Source organism: Vipera berus (assembly GCF_964194415.1).
Source record: "Vipera berus genome assembly, chromosome: 9".
Taxonomy (NCBI): Eukaryota; Metazoa; Chordata; class Lepidosauria; order Squamata; family Viperidae; genus Vipera; species Vipera berus.
In genome coordinates this window covers 10,633,794-10,650,100 of record NC_138212.1, presented here as the reverse complement: position 1 = coordinate 10,650,100, position 16,307 = coordinate 10,633,794, and the positions used below count along the sequence as shown (strand labels likewise).

The following is a 16,307-nucleotide window of genomic DNA, read 5'->3' as shown; positions in this document are numbered from 1 at the left end:
TCCACACTTAAAAATACCCCAATGATTTAAAATGTAAAAGGATAGTTCTAGAAGAAAGAGGGGGGGAAAATGGAAGACTGATTTGAAAGGATGTGCCTGGCTTTTGCCTAGTGAAGTCAGACACAATTGGGACCTCATCCTGTGATCGCCATGGTACGAATATGGAATCGCAGATTACAACAGTGTTTCTGAACCTTGATAATTTTAAGATATATATGGACTTCAACTCCCAGAATTCCTCAGCCAGCATGCTAGTTGAGGAATTCTGGGAGTTGAAGTCCGTATATCGCAAAGTTATCAACGTTGAGAAACCCTGAATTAGAATCTGCAGTGTAGTACCCATGGGTTCACAGGCCATCCACCACCCATCAAAAAGTTGCTCATCACCATTAATTTTTTTAAACAGAAAGTGTTGAAATCTCATGTATCCATAATTTTTTCAGGACTTCAGCTCATTTATGTGGAATCACAGGATTCCAGAGCTTCTTTGCAAGATCTTAGGACAGGGGTCTTCAAACTTGGCAACTTTAAGACTTGTGGACTTCAACTCCCCGAATTCCTCAGCCAGGCTGGCTGAGGAATTTGGGGAGTTGAAGTCCACAAGTCTTAAAGTTGCCAAGTTTGAAGACCCCTGTCTTAAGACAATCCTTGAAATCTTGCAAAATGTTATGGGAGCAATTTTGATATGAGCCAGAGGACCGAACAAGGTTGCCTGCTTGTCATCACTGAGGTCATGGCCTTCAACAAACAGGGGGCTACACAGAAGGGGGTAGGAGAGACTCGAGCCCCTTTACAAAAGAAATCCCAGAGATATAAAATAACAGTTTAGACCCCCATCTTCAGCCATCATACCTCCCCTTCCTAAGAACATGATTTTCCACCTCCAGAATTGAGAAGTTAATTCATCTCACACTTTTCATGAAAAAGAGGTGGTGTCATCTGAAGAAAAATAAACCATGCTTGCCCAAATAGACATCCATTTGGTTTTATCTTTTTGATAAAAGGAACGATTTCTGCCTACAGATCTATTTAACTGATGTTCTTTGACAGACGTTCATTTTGATTCAATTTTTCAGGGGTTCCTCCTAAAGCCCACATTATCAGCCACAAATGAGTGAGGGGGGGGCACTTTCCCCCTCACTTTTGTCTCTCTCTGCCTTTTCTCTCCCTTCCACTTCACCTGAAAGCTGGGTTGGAAGATAAAATTCTGGCTATACATCAGAATGGAATGCTTCTGATTTGGAGGCAACCATGCCATCCCTAGATGAACCAGCTTAGAAAAATATTCACTAAAGGATGCAGCACATGTTACAGATTTCAGACCCTAACCAACCTTCCTTTCCATTACCCACCTTTTATTTCATTTTCCATTGATCTTATTCCTCTACTCCTTTTCGTTATTGCAAAATATTGCAGCCTACAGTTTAGCACACTGAAAGTCATTTGCTCAGACAAGAAGTATCTCAGAACTATTTTTTTTTAGAAAAACCAACAAACGAAAGAAAAATCAGGAAAAAAAGGATCTTGCTTAGAAATAAGCAATAAAATCCGTCAATTGGCCATTGACGGTACATAATCTGGCCAGTAGGTGGCGTTCTGAGCTTGTTTTGGCTCTGAGGTCTTTTTTAAGCAGAAACTTAGATCTGGAGAACCGGTGTTGGTCAAAGTTTCCCCAATGAGTTCATGATTCTTGCTTAGCTACCAAATGAAAGGCATTAACGGATGAGGAGGACAAGATGGAGTCACTGTAGTTGTCCCTCCGGGAACACCAAATCTCCAGCAAAACTGCTTTGCCCTACTCCATTTATCTTGGTGGCTTGGCGTTGTTGTTATTGTTGTTTGCAAACGTCCCCAAAGGCTTGTTCACTGTAGGTAGGCAAGGAAGCAATTATCCGGAGCTAAAAAAAAAAAGAACAGAAGACCAGTGACATAAGATTATAACATGCTTCAGAGACAATTGGAGAAACACAGATTGAACGAAGAGCTAAGTCAAACCAGGAGCTACTCTGTCTGATAATACTGTATTCATATGTTCTAAAACAGGGATGTCAAACTCAATTTCATTGAGGGCCGCATCAGCATTGTGGTTGCCCTCAGGGGGCTGGGTGGGTGTGGCCTGGGTGGGCGTGGTCTACTGGGTGGGCGTAGCTAGAGTGCGTATGGCCTACTGGGTGGGCGTGGCCAGCTCTACATCGTTCGCATCAAGGGTGCCTATGGGGGCCTGGGCAGGAGTGGGACAGATCTGACGGTCTCTGGCAGAAGGAGGGTCTCTGGGCCAGGGCCAAGGCAGTGGGGGCCGTTCCCTCACTGTTTCCAGGATGGCTTTGCGGGGTGCATGAAACCACTTCGCGGGCCGAATCTGGCCCCCGGGCCTTGTGTTTGACATGTCTGTTCTAAAACAAGGGCAGTCCCCCATGCCACTACCTCTACTCCTAAAGGCAGAGTTCAACCATTTCTCTCTTTCTGGAGAGAATCAGAGCAGATGCAAAAAATACTGCACCATTGGGGAAGAGAGACTGATGTATGAGGCTTAGCTCAAGGAAGGAATCAAATGCATCGTTAAGTCTTGAACCCCTTCGCGTCCCCAAGTCCAGCCCAACTGGAATTTCATTGACTCTTGTCTACCGTCAATTTGCGTTGATTATTAGTAGTTCAATTCTTGTAGAGAGTTTAAGCTTGCAATAAGCCCTTATGAACATTTGAACTGCCCGAGTTTCCTGGTGTCCAAGCTTGAGAGCCAGTGCCCTAAGCAGTATGTGGTTAGGGAAAGGGAAGGAAAACTACTTTCCTATAGTTCTTCCAAAGGCCTGGTGGGGAATCAGAATCTCAATTGATAAAAGCCACTTACGTGTACAGAGGCTGTAGCTGAAGGTGTGACATCTTTTGGGGTGCCTGGTAGCCGTAGGAATCAAACCCTCCAATGAAATCAACTGTGGGTGAAAAGAGAAGAGGATGATTGTTCTGACAAACAGCTAGACCAGGGGTAGGCAACCTCGGCTCTTTTATGACTCATGGACTTCAACTCCCAGAATTCCTGAGTCAGCTATGCTATGCTGACTCAGCTATGCTGACCCAGGAATTCTGGGAGTTGAAGTCCATAAAAGAGCCGAGGTTGCCTACCCCTGAGCTAGACAAGGTAATGGTTATTATCTTACTCAAAAGAAGTCATTTAAAGCAGAGGTCCCCAACCTTTTGGGCATCAGGGACCGGTTCCATGGAGAGAGGTTTTTCTGTGGACCAGAGGGGGCGTGGTTTTGTGTGCTGCCTGCATCCCGCAGATGGGGCTTTGTTTGTTTGTGCAGACCAGTTGCTGGCATGCCGCAGCCTGGTACCGGTCCACGGACCCAGGGTGGGGGACCCCTAATTTAAAGAAAATTGCAATAAAGCACCTAGCATGCCAGCTGGGGAATTCTGTGAGTTGAAGTCCACACATTTTAAAATTACCAAGTTTGAACAACATTGCAGTAAAAGAACAAGAGATCCCCTTAAGTTGCCGAGGCAGATATTCATGGATGAACCTCAGATTTTTTTTTTCCCTAATTTTTTTTCTATTCCTTCAACTATTGGTTTGCAGGGGGAGGGGAAGAAAATCAGTTCAGGAGTTCCCACTTTTTCCTCTACCTTTTTTTAAAAAAAATTTGCTTGCTTGTTTGCACTGACGGGCACATCAAAAATTCCCAAACGTCATTGAACCCTCAAATGACCAAGAAACAGGTTGAGTTTACCCAAATAAGCAAAACAACAAAAGCATTTACAGGTAGTTCTCGATTTACTACCTGTAAATGGTTTTGCTGCTTTACTTATTTACTACCTGTTGCTAAGTGAGACATCTGTTAAGTGAATTTTACCCCATTTTACGACCTTTCTTGCCACAGTTGTTAAGAGAATCACCGCAGTTGTTAAGTTAGTAACACGGTTGTTAAAAGTGAATCTGGCTTCCCCATTGACTTTACTTGTTAGAAGGTCGCAAAAGGTGATCACGGGGGAAGAATTGTCTACAAAGATCACTCATTTAGTGAAAAGACTTCCTGGCCCATCATCCTTTACCTGGCCAAGGAGGGGAACCCAAAGTCTCCCCACAGGGTTAAGTGAAGGTGGAAGAAACTCTGATGAGTAGCTGATGGTGGAACCTATGCGTAAAGATTTCAAAGGCTTCAATAAAGCATAAATAAAGGGGAAGCATCCAAGCTTACTCCATTTACCCAGTGGTAAATGAGATATTTTATCTATTAAAACTAGCAAAACCTACAGCCCTGTTGATACTTTCCATCCATCTCTTTTTCATTCGGTATTGTCTGAGCTTTTCAAATATGCTTTTAATGTATTTTCCATATTAAATTTGCTGCAGCCAAGGCTGCCCGTCTCATCTTTTTAATGGAGTGTTTTATTAGGTCTGAAAATAAATCAATGAATGTCAAAAACCAAAGCTCTCTCAGTACCCATGAGGGTGGGTAGAAAAAGAGAGGGAAGGAACACGGGCGTAAGAGTTTGGTCCCACAGAGCTGGAGAGACAGCATGCTAATGCTTACAATTTGCCACCCATGAATAGGCTTTTTCATGTGTAAAGCTTATTAATAAAGTTCATTGGCATCAAATCACACAGCGCCCGTGCTGTTAGGAGCCCCTGCCGGGATTCAAATATATAAGAGCCGCTTCTCGCATTAGGTAAGAAGTTCCTTATTTCACACCAAGATTGTAATTTTCCACTGTGCTATTGGAACTTTTGTCAGGCCATATTATCAGCCTCTGGCTGGCAGGTGACAATCTTTCTGGGAAAAGAGCTGAGGATTTAAGAGAACATCCCAAAGGTGTTTATCCAAAGGCAACTGGACTTCCCTGGTTTTCTCCTTTGAAAACGTTTTGCTTCTCATTCAAGATGCTTCTTCAGTTTTTGAAGTCCAGTTGCCTTTCGGGAAAAAACACCTTTGGGACAACCATGACCTGGATGATTGAGAATCTCCATAGATTCAAGAGACTATATTTATTCATTTCTTGGAGAAGACAGGGAAATGAATGAAAAAGCGAAAGAAACTGGGGATGAAATAGAAACCCTGCTTAAAAAGCATTAGAAGATGGTTTCACAGAAATTAATTAATGGGAAATAGACAAACAAATAAAAAATGAACTCTTGTAAGTCAAGGACTACCTCTGTTAAGATTCACATGAACTTATATAAATACATAACAAGAAAGGGAAAGAGAGAGAGAAAGAAGAACAATCTTTAAGCAGCAGAAACTGGAATATGAAATTTTTTTTTGCTGTCTTCTCATGGCTGACCAAATTCTTAAACATTTGGCAGCCCCACTGACAAACCACTTCTGCATCTCCCTAATAATTCAAGCGGGGACGATATTCCTACTTATTCAGTGCGATAATGGATACTTACAGCTGTCTTCCTCCTCCATAAACATTTTGCTGACATAGCAGGCGTAAACAAATCCAAATAGCTTCAAAATACGTGTTTTGAAAAAAAGAGAGAAACATGAATTAATTATTTGAAAGCAAAGAAATGCACCAATTATTGTCACACTAGGATCCAACCATTGAAGCCGATGAGGGAAAAGTTCAGGCAGCCAAGTTTATTTCTTCCATTTATATCTCCGCTGCTGTCTCAAACTACTCTCGACCATGCTGGTTCTTTAGATACAAAATTTGAAATAAGAGCAAGACCAAATGGGTCAAGGTGGGCTGATTAATTTAAAACTCTCAAAAAAGTAAGCCAACTGTCAAGCTCAACATAACCACTTATCGCCCTCGGAATAAAAAGTAAGTTAAAGGCAAAGTTGCAAATGGAAGGGTCAAAAGGATGTTCAGGACTTGCAAATGTTTAGTGATTTACCAGGAAGCAGTTCTGACTAATCTTTGTCATTGGGCTTCATTTAACAAAGTAATCCTTAAACCTGCTTAACACAACACAATTGCTATGTTCACGTGACATGTAATATTACAGGCTGTATGGTTTGTACACTGGCGAAACCATAGAGTTTTATGCAGGAGAGGGGGAACTTGTGCACACAAGAAGCTTTCTGAAACACAGCTCCCATCATCCATCACCAGTGGCCATGTTGACTGGAGCTGCTGGGAATCATCAGTGCCCCATATATGATGATATATGTGAATGACCTTGGGAGATGGGGAAAAGAGATGCTGCCTAAGGGAACGATCAAATAAGAGAGCGCAGAGCCCACAGCTGCCCTGTGGGTGGAGAAAGAGGTTCAGAAGGAAACCCTCCCTACGTGATCAGGCTCGGAAGGTTTGTACTTTCAGGCTTGCAAGATTCTGTTAATGTTAATGAGCGATGATTCAGCAGTTAAAGACACCGAGCTGGTCAGCTGCAGAGCTGATAGCCCAGGTTTAAGACCCAAGCACCGCACGACGGGGTGAGCTCCTGTTACTTGCCTCAGCTGCTGCCCACCTAGCAGTTCGAAAGCATGTAAATGTGAGTAGATAAATAGATAAACACTTCGGTGGGAAGGTAACAGCATTCTGTGTGCCTTTGACATATAGCCATGCTGACTATGTGACCACAGAAATTGTCTTTGGACAATGCTGGCTCCCTCGGCCAAGAAACGGAGATGAGCACCCTGCCTTAGAGTCAGACATGACTGACATGGAAACTTTTACCTTTAGTCTGACACTTAAGTAGAATTAGCTCATCTGGCTGTATTCCCTGTCTGGTCCACCTGTGGAGGCTGACATCAGACTTTTAATTCAATCTATTGAAGGTGGAGAATCACTTTTTCCTTCCTCCCTCCTTCACTTCCTTCAGCTTAATATGCCACTGACTCTGAGCAGCGTATGTACCCCATGCAGTATTCTGATGAAAAACAAATACCCAAGAAATGTATACCAAAATACCCTAGGCAGTGCTAACAGGACTCCTAGACAACATTAAACACCAGAGAAGAGATCAAACAGAGCATTTCTGGTCCCAAAGCCATGCTGGAAATGTCAGTTTTAATAGCGTTTCAAAAACCTAGGAGGCTAAGGGCCAACGTAAACTTCAGGGGGAAGGTTAGGACTGACAGAGGGATATTGGAGATACAAAATGTCAGCTTCCCACTTAACTTTTTTAAAATGAAAACATCTGCTTTTTTAATTTTAAAAAATGGTTGAAAGCCTGAAGAGCACAAAGGGAGGTGAATCTGATGTCCAAATTTTATAGATACTGTGTATACTTTGTAGATCAAATGGGAGCAAAGGGGTTTTTTTTGTTCTTGTTCAAATGGGTATAAATTCTGCAGCAAAAACTGACAGTAGAATCTTTACTGCCTCAGTTTTGTTTTGTTTATTTTTAGAAGTAATGGAGAGGCCAAACCATCCAAGAAGAGCTACCGATACCACTTACTTACCGCAAGGAATATCTGCATTGCGCTGCTCACCACCTCAATATATTGATAATCAAGCAAACATCCAGTTACTGTGATGACATGATGGTCTTCTAAGGCTAAGTTGGAGTTGATCACTGGGGTCACCAGGCAACCAGGACCATTCTCCATCCACCATGAGCGATGCAGTGATGTGTTAAAGGTCATGATGAAGTCTCGATCCTACAGAAATGGGAGAAAGATGAATTCAACGGTGAGGTTTGGACCGCTACAAAGATGGAGAATATATACATACTCATAATCCCTTTGAGGTAAGCAATGCCATGCAAAGAAAAGAAAAGCAGTCATCAGAAGCAATGACATCCAGAGTGATGGAGTGTTAAAACCGGAAAGATGATGGGCAGAACATCACAGTACAAACCAAAAGAACACAGTATGCATTGTGATACTCCATCCACTATCTGCCAATTTTGAACTTTGCAGGGACCACTGACTTAATGAGCTTATAAATATTGAGTTTTGTTGCACAACATAGCTGAGGTCAATCAAGATTTCCACATGATACTTTTCAATAAGGTAATAAATGAGTAGACTGCATAAGCAGCCTTACCCCTACCCATGCCACAACAGTACTGGTCAGTTTTAGTGCCTTGTGTGCAAGCCAGGATCTCTAATTTGTAGACTATCTTGTAAGATGACACACTGTTGTCTTATCCAACTACTAGGAAGTGCATACAATAGACCCACATTCTTGGTTTTTGGAGAATGATCAGGTGACAAATTAGATAAATTAGAACCCAGCTATCTTATAATTCCACCACTATTCCCTGCCCTCCATCTATCAGACACAAGAAAACACAGAGTCAGCAAAGGGCATTTTGGGGCTCCCTTCCAGCCTGGTTGCCTCTGATCAATATGTTTAGCTAAAGAAGAAAAAAAAATTCTGCGAAGGGATTTAGTCTCCCTTAACTTTTGAATCTAAAGAAGATTATGAAATGAGAGTTGAAAATTCTTTGCATAACAGTCTACTCCAGGGGTAGGCAACCTCGGCTCTTTTATGACTCATGGACCAATTCCCAGAATTCCTGAGTCAGCTGAGTCAGGAATTCTGGGAGCTGAAGTCCATGAGTCATAAAAGAGCCAAGGTTGCCTACCCCTGGTCTGGTCTAAAACTTTATTTACACCTGGAAAGGATTCACATTTATTTTGGGGGATGAGGGGTGGGGCACTGTCTTTATGACCTCCCAGAATTGGTTAAGGGATTCTTTTTCTAGGTTGGCATGGAGGGCCTTTGGGAAGACCTCCCCCCGTGTGTGTGTGTGTGTGTGCTGTTTTAGATGCATATCCTTTCTGAAAGCTTGCCTTACCTTATTTGCACTCTTTTTCACTAAGCAGCCAGGAAGGCCTTGGAAAATATATTCTAGCACCTACAAGATCACAGTTGTGCAAACCACGGGATATTTTCTGTGGCATTCCAGGCAAGCAAAAGTTGTACTTTAACAAAGAAAGATGGGAAGAGCACGGACGCTTTTCAACTTTGGTGTTGGAGAAGATTGTCAAACAATTTTTCTTTACCGTGAGGCATTCTTGCAAATACTTTCCTCCTTGAAATGAACATATGCTCATCTTTTCCCATGCTACCACAAAAGAGAAAAAAAACTCCAGATATCTTTGCTTATGGGTTTGAGAAGTAGGACCTGGAAACTCTGCATTCATACTTCTCATTCACCCCTAATTCAAACTTTAAAAGACATTAATGAGATTGTTGTGTCAGCCTCAGTCACGAGAAATGACTGGACATACTGTTCTAGCCCTGAATTTGGTTCAATATACATTGGACTTCAAGATTTCTGATTCTTATAAACTATTCCACAGAATTAGATGGCATAGTCTTTGTTTTAATAATAATGATGATGATGCTAGAAAAATAAAACAATGTGCTTGGAATAAAACTGTTTCTCAACCTTGACAATTTTAAGATGTGTAGATTTCATTTCCCAGAATTCCCTAGCCAGCCATGCTAGGCTAGGGAATTCTGGGAGCTGAAGTCCATGTATCTTAAAGTTGCTAAGGTTGAGAAACTGTAGAAGAACAGGCTAAATTGGAAGGCAGAGTTAAATGTGTCATACGTTTGGAGTCATTGCGTTGCCACAAGAAACCCAAGTCTATCTCCTTCCCCCATGAATTCCACTGACCCTTATCTAGCACCAACTTAGCTTTGACCATTAGTTAATTAGATTCTTGTAAATAGGTAACTGTTCTGTGCTTCAAACTCAACAAATGCTCTTAGTTATTTGCACCTGACAGAAACAATGGAATAGTTATTAGAAGAGGCATCCCCACTTGTCGACCACAAACAGACAGCAATGCCTTTCCCAAAATGACATGTGAGATCCAGGAATCTACAAGCCTGATAAAAAGTGTGCTTTGAATTCACAATGTTTATCTCCTTGGAACCTGATTTAATCGGTGAGCAGTATGAGACACACACACTCCCAATGCATTTACACTGCTCCAGCATAAATACAGCCTGATTTGTCTCCTTTCCCTCCCAGCCCCCATCTTCCCTTGTGGATCAACCCATCTGTTTACAAAACAGAATGGTTTCTGCCAACGTGCTATGTGAGCACTGCGTTTCGAACAGAGCTTTGTCTTTACTTGCAAGACCTGTGCAGGCCATAAAAGAGAAAGGCCTCAGCAAGAGAAGGTGGGGGAAAAAAGCACACAGCCTGAACACCTGGAGAGGCCAAACCTTCATTTATTTATTACACAGAGCAACACAGCAAGTCTCCCAGGGGCCTCCCAGTATTGTGCCCAAACCTGACCTACAATGTCAGCACTGGAAGAAGTTGCTGGGGTTTGGATGGAGGGGAGGAGAGTTAATTTGAAAGGAACATGGAAGCATTTTACAACCTGCGATCTTCTCCTGAATTCTAATCTCTTTCCCAAGGAGCAATTGCTGCTGGAAAGGTGATGGATGGAAAACTGTTGGGTGGACTGATGGCTCGAGAAGGGCAAGTTCTGGGTGTGATTAGAGAGGTAATTACCTGTGAAAGGTGTCCAACTTCCAGGTAGAAACAGATGATGAATGCATTCCAGCCAACCCAGACTACGAGCCACACCGCATACTAGTGAAGGAGAGAAAGAGGCAGGTTGAAGCTGTACAGTGGGAAAAACGATTAAAACAACTGGAGATATATGCTTGTTCTCCATCGTTCTTACCCCAAACACATCCAGCTGCAGAAACATACTACACATTCAAGACTTGAACTTAACAATCTGAAGGAAGATTCCTAAAGCAAGTTGACTTTCTTAATCATTAAAGCCTAACTGCCAAAATAAGAGAGGTTCTGGGCATTACTTTGTTATTTTATTTATTAAACTTATTTGCTACCGATCTTGCCACAAGGTGACTCTGGGCAGCTTTATAATTAACACAATATTGCAAGATCCCCAATCACTCTATGTTACGGGGTTTTTTTGTTTGTTTTTTTTAATCCCATTTATATCCCGCCCTTCTCCGAAGACTCAGGGTGGCTTACAATCTAAGAAGCACAAATCAATGTGCTTAGCAATTATAGATACTACTGGCCCACATTAGGTTTCTATCTAATACATCGTACGTATTACAACTAATCATCAAATCACTCTTGAGAGGGCTCTAAAAACCCACAGTTTATCCAGGTTTTTAACGTGTTATTTTAATTTTAGGGATGTGGTGGCTCAGTGGGTTAGGACGCTGAGCTTGTCGATCAGAAGGTCGGCAGTTTGGCGGGTCAAATCCCGAGTGCCGCGTAACAGAGTGAGCGCCTGTTACTCGTCCCAGCTTCTGCCAACCTAGCAGTTCGAAAGCACATAAAAATGCAAGTAGAAAAATAGGGACCACTACGGTGGGAAGGTAACAGCGTTCCGTGTGCCTTTGGCGTCTAGTCATGCCGGCCACATGACCACGGAGACATCCTCGGACAAGTGCTGGCTCTTCGGCTTTGAAATGGAGATGAGCACTGGCCCCCTAGAGTCGTAAACGACTAGCACACATGTGCGGGGGAACCTTTACCTTTTACCTTTATTTTAATTTTGATTAGAGTGGCGTGGTGGCCTAGTGGTGATGACACTCGCCTCCCACTCGGAAGGTTGAGAGTTCAATCCTAGGTAGCAGCAGATGTTTCTCTCCTAGGAGGCAATGAAAAAATATCTGCTGCGAACTCTGCATAGGCATCAGGAAGGGCATCTGGCCAGTAAATGCTCAGCTCCATCCTCTCACCCCAACTCTATTGTGAATAGGGGCTAAAGGTAAAGGTTTCTTTATCAGTCATGTCCAACTCTACAGTACAGTGCTCATCTCCACTTCTTGGCTGAGGGAGCCAGATTTGTCTGAAGATGTTTTCCATGGTCATGTGGCCAGCATGGCTATACCTCGAAGGCATATGGAACGCTGTTACCTTCCCACCGAAGTGGTCTCCATTTATCACCTTGCATTTGCACGCTTTCCAGCCACTAAGAGTGTAGGAGCTGGGGCAAGTAACGGGAGCTCACCCATTGTATGGAGTTTGGGTCTCAAACCCAGGCTATCAGCTTCCAGCTCAGCATCTTTAACCGCTGAGCCACTGACTGCAGGGTTGTAAAATGGGAGCTTTAATTAATTTAATGTTGATTGAAATGTATCTGATGGGAAATCTAGTTTTATCCAATCACGGTGCTAAGAAACTCGCTGTGGCAATACAATAGATTTAATACACAAAGCAACAATCCAACACATTTCACTATTTTTTTAAAAAGAAGCAAAAATATCACAGAGCAGGACATAATACCTACCAGCATGAGGTATCTGGATCTGTACTGAAGGGTGCCAAAGACACCCAGGATGACGGCCATAATGTGTAAAAAATTGGCCAGGATCGGCAACCACTGATAACCCAGGAAGTCAAATATCTGTCTCTCCAGGGCTGCAACCTACAAGAGACCATAAAGACAGACAAAGAGTTCTTCATTGCACAGCATTGCACAGAATAAGAAAGCAGCAAAGTCTAACACAGAATTAATAAGAAACCCTATGGGCTATTAGTCACAACCAACAGAGATGTTGGCATGAATCATTAGTTGCTGTCAAAGAAATATATTCCAAAGCAGGGGGATTTATTAGGTTTCATCACAAGGCAAAAAAAGGGGGTTTGCACTGGCAAATTGCACCAGTGGAAATGACCACAAATGGGTCAATGCTTCACTTTGCAAGAGCAGCAAAAGAAGACAATTGTCCCCAAAAGTGGTAAATATGGGTATGTCCCCAGGAGCTTGTTCCTTTGAATCCAAAGAGACTTATTTTAGGAACATTAGAAGCTTCTCAGGATGGGTGTCATTCATTGGCAACCTCTCTCCATGGTTCTAAACCACTGGGTTTTTTTTACTCTACTTGAAAAAACAAGAACTGTGAGTGGTGGCTCTCATCCTTTAAGCCAGGGATCCCCAAACCCCAGTCTGTGGACCGATACTGGGCTGCGGCATGACAGCAACCGGTCTGCACAAACAAGCACAGCCCCTTCCGCGGGATGCAGGCAGCACACAAAACCCTGCACTCTCCGATCCACAGAAAAACCTCTCTCCATGGAACCAGTCCCTAGTGCCCAAAAGGTTGGGTACTTCTGCTTTAAGACAGAAGTCTCCAAGCCCTGGGCCGTGGACCGCTACCGGTCCACAGCCTGTTAGGAACTGGACCTCAGAGATGGAGGTGAGCCTAAAGTGAGTGAAACTGCACGTGCATGGGATCTAGATTGCATGCTCCTCCTCCACCCCTCAGGTCCATGGAGAAATTATCTTCCACAAAACTGGTCCCAGGTGCCAAAAAAGGTTGGGGACTGCTGCTTTAAGCCATAGCAATCATCACTTGAATCGACAACCCAAGGATTGTACGGTGAGTTATAATTTTTAGAAGGAGATGGGAGGGTTGATTTGAACAAAGAGGAGACTGAAGTCTAGATCAGGGGTCCTGAACCCCTGGTCTGTGGACCAGTACCTGGCCGTGGCATGCCAGCAACTTATCCGCACAAACAAGCAAAGCCCCATCTGTGGGATGCAGACAGCACACAAAACCACACCCCCTCCAGTCCGCGGAAAAACCTCTCTCCACGGAACCGGTCCCTGGTGCCCAAAAGGTTAAGGACCTCTGGTCTAGATCAGTGTTTCTCAACCTTGGCAACTAGGGAATTTTGTGAGTTGCACACGTCTTACAGTTGCCAAAGTTGAGAAATGATGGTCTAGATCCCTCCTGGCTCAGGAATTCTGGGAGTCAATGTCTACAAGTCATAAAGGGGCCATAGTTCCCCACCTCTGATCTAGATGGACTTCACTGACAACCCTCCCATCAGGATAAATTAAGTACAATTCTCATCAGCAGAGCAGGGCCTCCCTGCAGTTACCCAAAGTGATCAAAGGATGTGCATGAATATCTTGTCTTTCACCAAACCATCATCTCTTGAGTGCTCTGCTTCACCCATTTTAAACTCTGAACCCGAGGGGATTCATCTCACAGATGTTCTCAAACTGAGAAGGGTAAGCAGCCAAAAAACATAAGATGAATCAGTCTGACCGCTATTCACACCCTCTGCCACTCCCAATAATCAAGCAGCTCAAAAATGGGAACGAAAAGATATCCTCAAATATCCTGGAAATAAATTTGTAGCCAAACAAAACCACTTTCAGAGAGAAAAAAGCAAGCTTCTGAGATATTCAAGGTCAACCTTGGCCCAGCAGGACCATCCATAAACCAGTGTTTTCTGGGATTGAGAGTTTATGTCAGAAGTCAGATGGGACAGAAATAAACCTCAAGTTGAACATCAGAGAAAGAACATCTTGACAAAAGAGGAATGCACCTAGAATTAGAAAGGGAAAACAAGGCAGAATCCTTGAATTCAGGCCAGCATTTTCACTGCAAGCCTCTGAAATTAACCACACCTGTCAGCAGGGATCCTGTCTCCACACTTTTTCCCTTCCCCTCCCCACATCCCTAGTTTAAGCCTGACAACCCTCATAAATCATTTTTGCAGGTGACTTCTCCTTCTAGATTAGGCTAATTGGGTTCTTAACGGCCCTACTGAGCACAGGCCACTTTGAAGTCAGAGTCGGTGTGTTTTCTTGGTGGACCTTCCATTTCTCTGAGCTGAGATCAGCCATGAATCATGTAGTCCACCTCTGGGGCCCAGGGTAAAAAAAAAGCTGGCAATTAATCTCTGACACCACAAAATGGTCTGCCATACTATAGCTTTCCACAACTGTTGCTACTGGATTATTGGATTGGGTCTAGTGAGAGTTATCGCCCAACACATCTGGTAAATTGCAGTTTCAGCACGTCTAGGAGGCTCCGGAATAGTGAACGTGGTCAGATTAATCACGATAATGAAATGCTATGCCAGTTCCAAGCCGGGACCTGCTTCTGCTTAGAGTAACAGAAAACAATCATTGCTACATACAATATTAGAGTTGTAAGATATCTAACACTGCAGATTGGGCACAAAGGAAATGTGAGATTCAGGAAGTAATACAATATTAGCATGTCCAGGTAACAGTTGGTTTGTTAACTCTGCAACTGAGAGTAAATGTAAGTGCATAACTTGATTTCTCATGGTTTGAAAACTGGCAGTTGCACATATAAATACAATCCTGTGAGATATACTATTAGAACAAGGCAATGGCCCAATGCTAGCATGTGATGTTTCTAAGGTGCTGTCCCTGGCTTGCTTGTTGAATTCCTAGAATTCCAATTCCATTCCTAGAATTCCATCCTGACTCAGGGACCACTGACGAACTGCTTTTTCTCTTACTGCTGAGGGATGATGATGGATGTTGTTATCACATGGAAAGCACCAACTCAAAAAGGTTCATATGGTACTTGAATTGTTCTTAAGCCTTAAGTCTGTCTTCATTGGCTTGGTAGCTTCAAGGAGATCCTGAAGAACCCGCTTTGCGGGAGGAAAGTACTAAATACCAATATTTTTAGGTAGGTCTTGAAAAATTACCCAAGATCATGGAAAGCCACCAACAGTCAAGGCCTTGGAGACACTTCATCTGGCTACTCTATATTTAACTAACCCTTTGTGCAACACTACATCCCTTTATATCCCATGTGACTACTGGAGCTCAGCACCAAAACAACCTTGAGATTAATTGCATCCCAATGGGCCATTATCCTTGAACTGTGTGATTTCATTTGCTATATGCCTTGGGCTCATCGGGATTTCATTTAATTAAGCTCCACCAGAAGTAACCACTTCTGAATCAGTGAAACGTCTACTACCATCATAGAAAGTCCATGTGTAATCCTGGGTTCTTGAGCCCTCTTACTTATGGGAGTAGTAGTAACCATCAATTTTCCAGGAGTTTGGGAAACATATCTACAAGGGAGGGAGGAGGATGTGAATCCTCAATGAGGAGATAAGGCTGCAGGGCAAGTACGTGTAAAAAGAGTGAAATTCCATCTGCGTATTTGATAACGCCTTGATTCTCTCTTCAGATTTATGCCATTTGAGAAGTTCAACAAGAGCCTGCTCCAAACAGGTGCCTCTGAGGTGGACTTCAGCTCCTATCACCTCCCAAGAGAACAAAGCCAACCACCAAACAGCTAACAGATAATGAGCCTAGAACCCTTGCCACAATTTTAAGAGTCTGGAAAAAATAATTGCAAGCTTGGTTGCAAAACAAATTGCTACAGATGAGCATCTGCTAATGTTGTTATTGCATATAACAATCTTCCGCTAGAAAGCATTCTGCCTGCACATTTGGCATTACCTCGACCAGGCTACTGTATCTTGATGGGAAGGCACAAGCTGATGGCTTAATTGGGTTTAAATGAAGATGACTGTATGCCCTGATTATTGCTTTCTTTAGTAACAGCAGTTAAATTGCTGACAATTAGGTTTCACTTAAATTGCAGGTGAAGATATTTGTGCATGAATGATAACATGCCCTCATATTAACAGAATGGTTGCT

General features: G+C 43.0%; 1 protein-coding gene across 4 annotated transcripts in view; it reads right to left on the bottom strand.

Annotated features, from left to right (window-relative positions):
* Window positions 1–259: 259 nt before the first annotated feature.
* Window positions 260–16,307, bottom strand: part of NKAIN1 (sodium/potassium transporting ATPase interacting 1) — a gene marked incomplete at its 3' end in the record, with an annotated part of 30,575 nt that continues 14,527 nt past the window's right edge. For 2 of the 4 annotated variants that reach the window (XM_081335482.1, XM_081335483.1), the window contains exons 2-6: window positions 12,144–12,281; window positions 10,376–10,456; window positions 7,353–7,550; window positions 5,387–5,447; window positions 2,845–2,930 (exon numbers count right to left, since the gene is read on the bottom strand). In XM_081335482.1, the coding sequence (XP_081191608.1) occupies window positions 2,845–2,930; window positions 5,387–5,447; window positions 7,353–7,550; window positions 10,376–10,456; window positions 12,144–12,281 (564 nt within the window). Of the gene's footprint in view, window positions 1,899–2,844; window positions 2,931–3,189; window positions 3,361–5,386; window positions 5,448–7,352; window positions 7,551–10,375; window positions 10,457–12,143; window positions 12,282–16,307 lie in introns of those variants that run through there. The other 2 variants (XR_014027437.1, XM_081335481.1) reach the window with 2 other exon arrangements.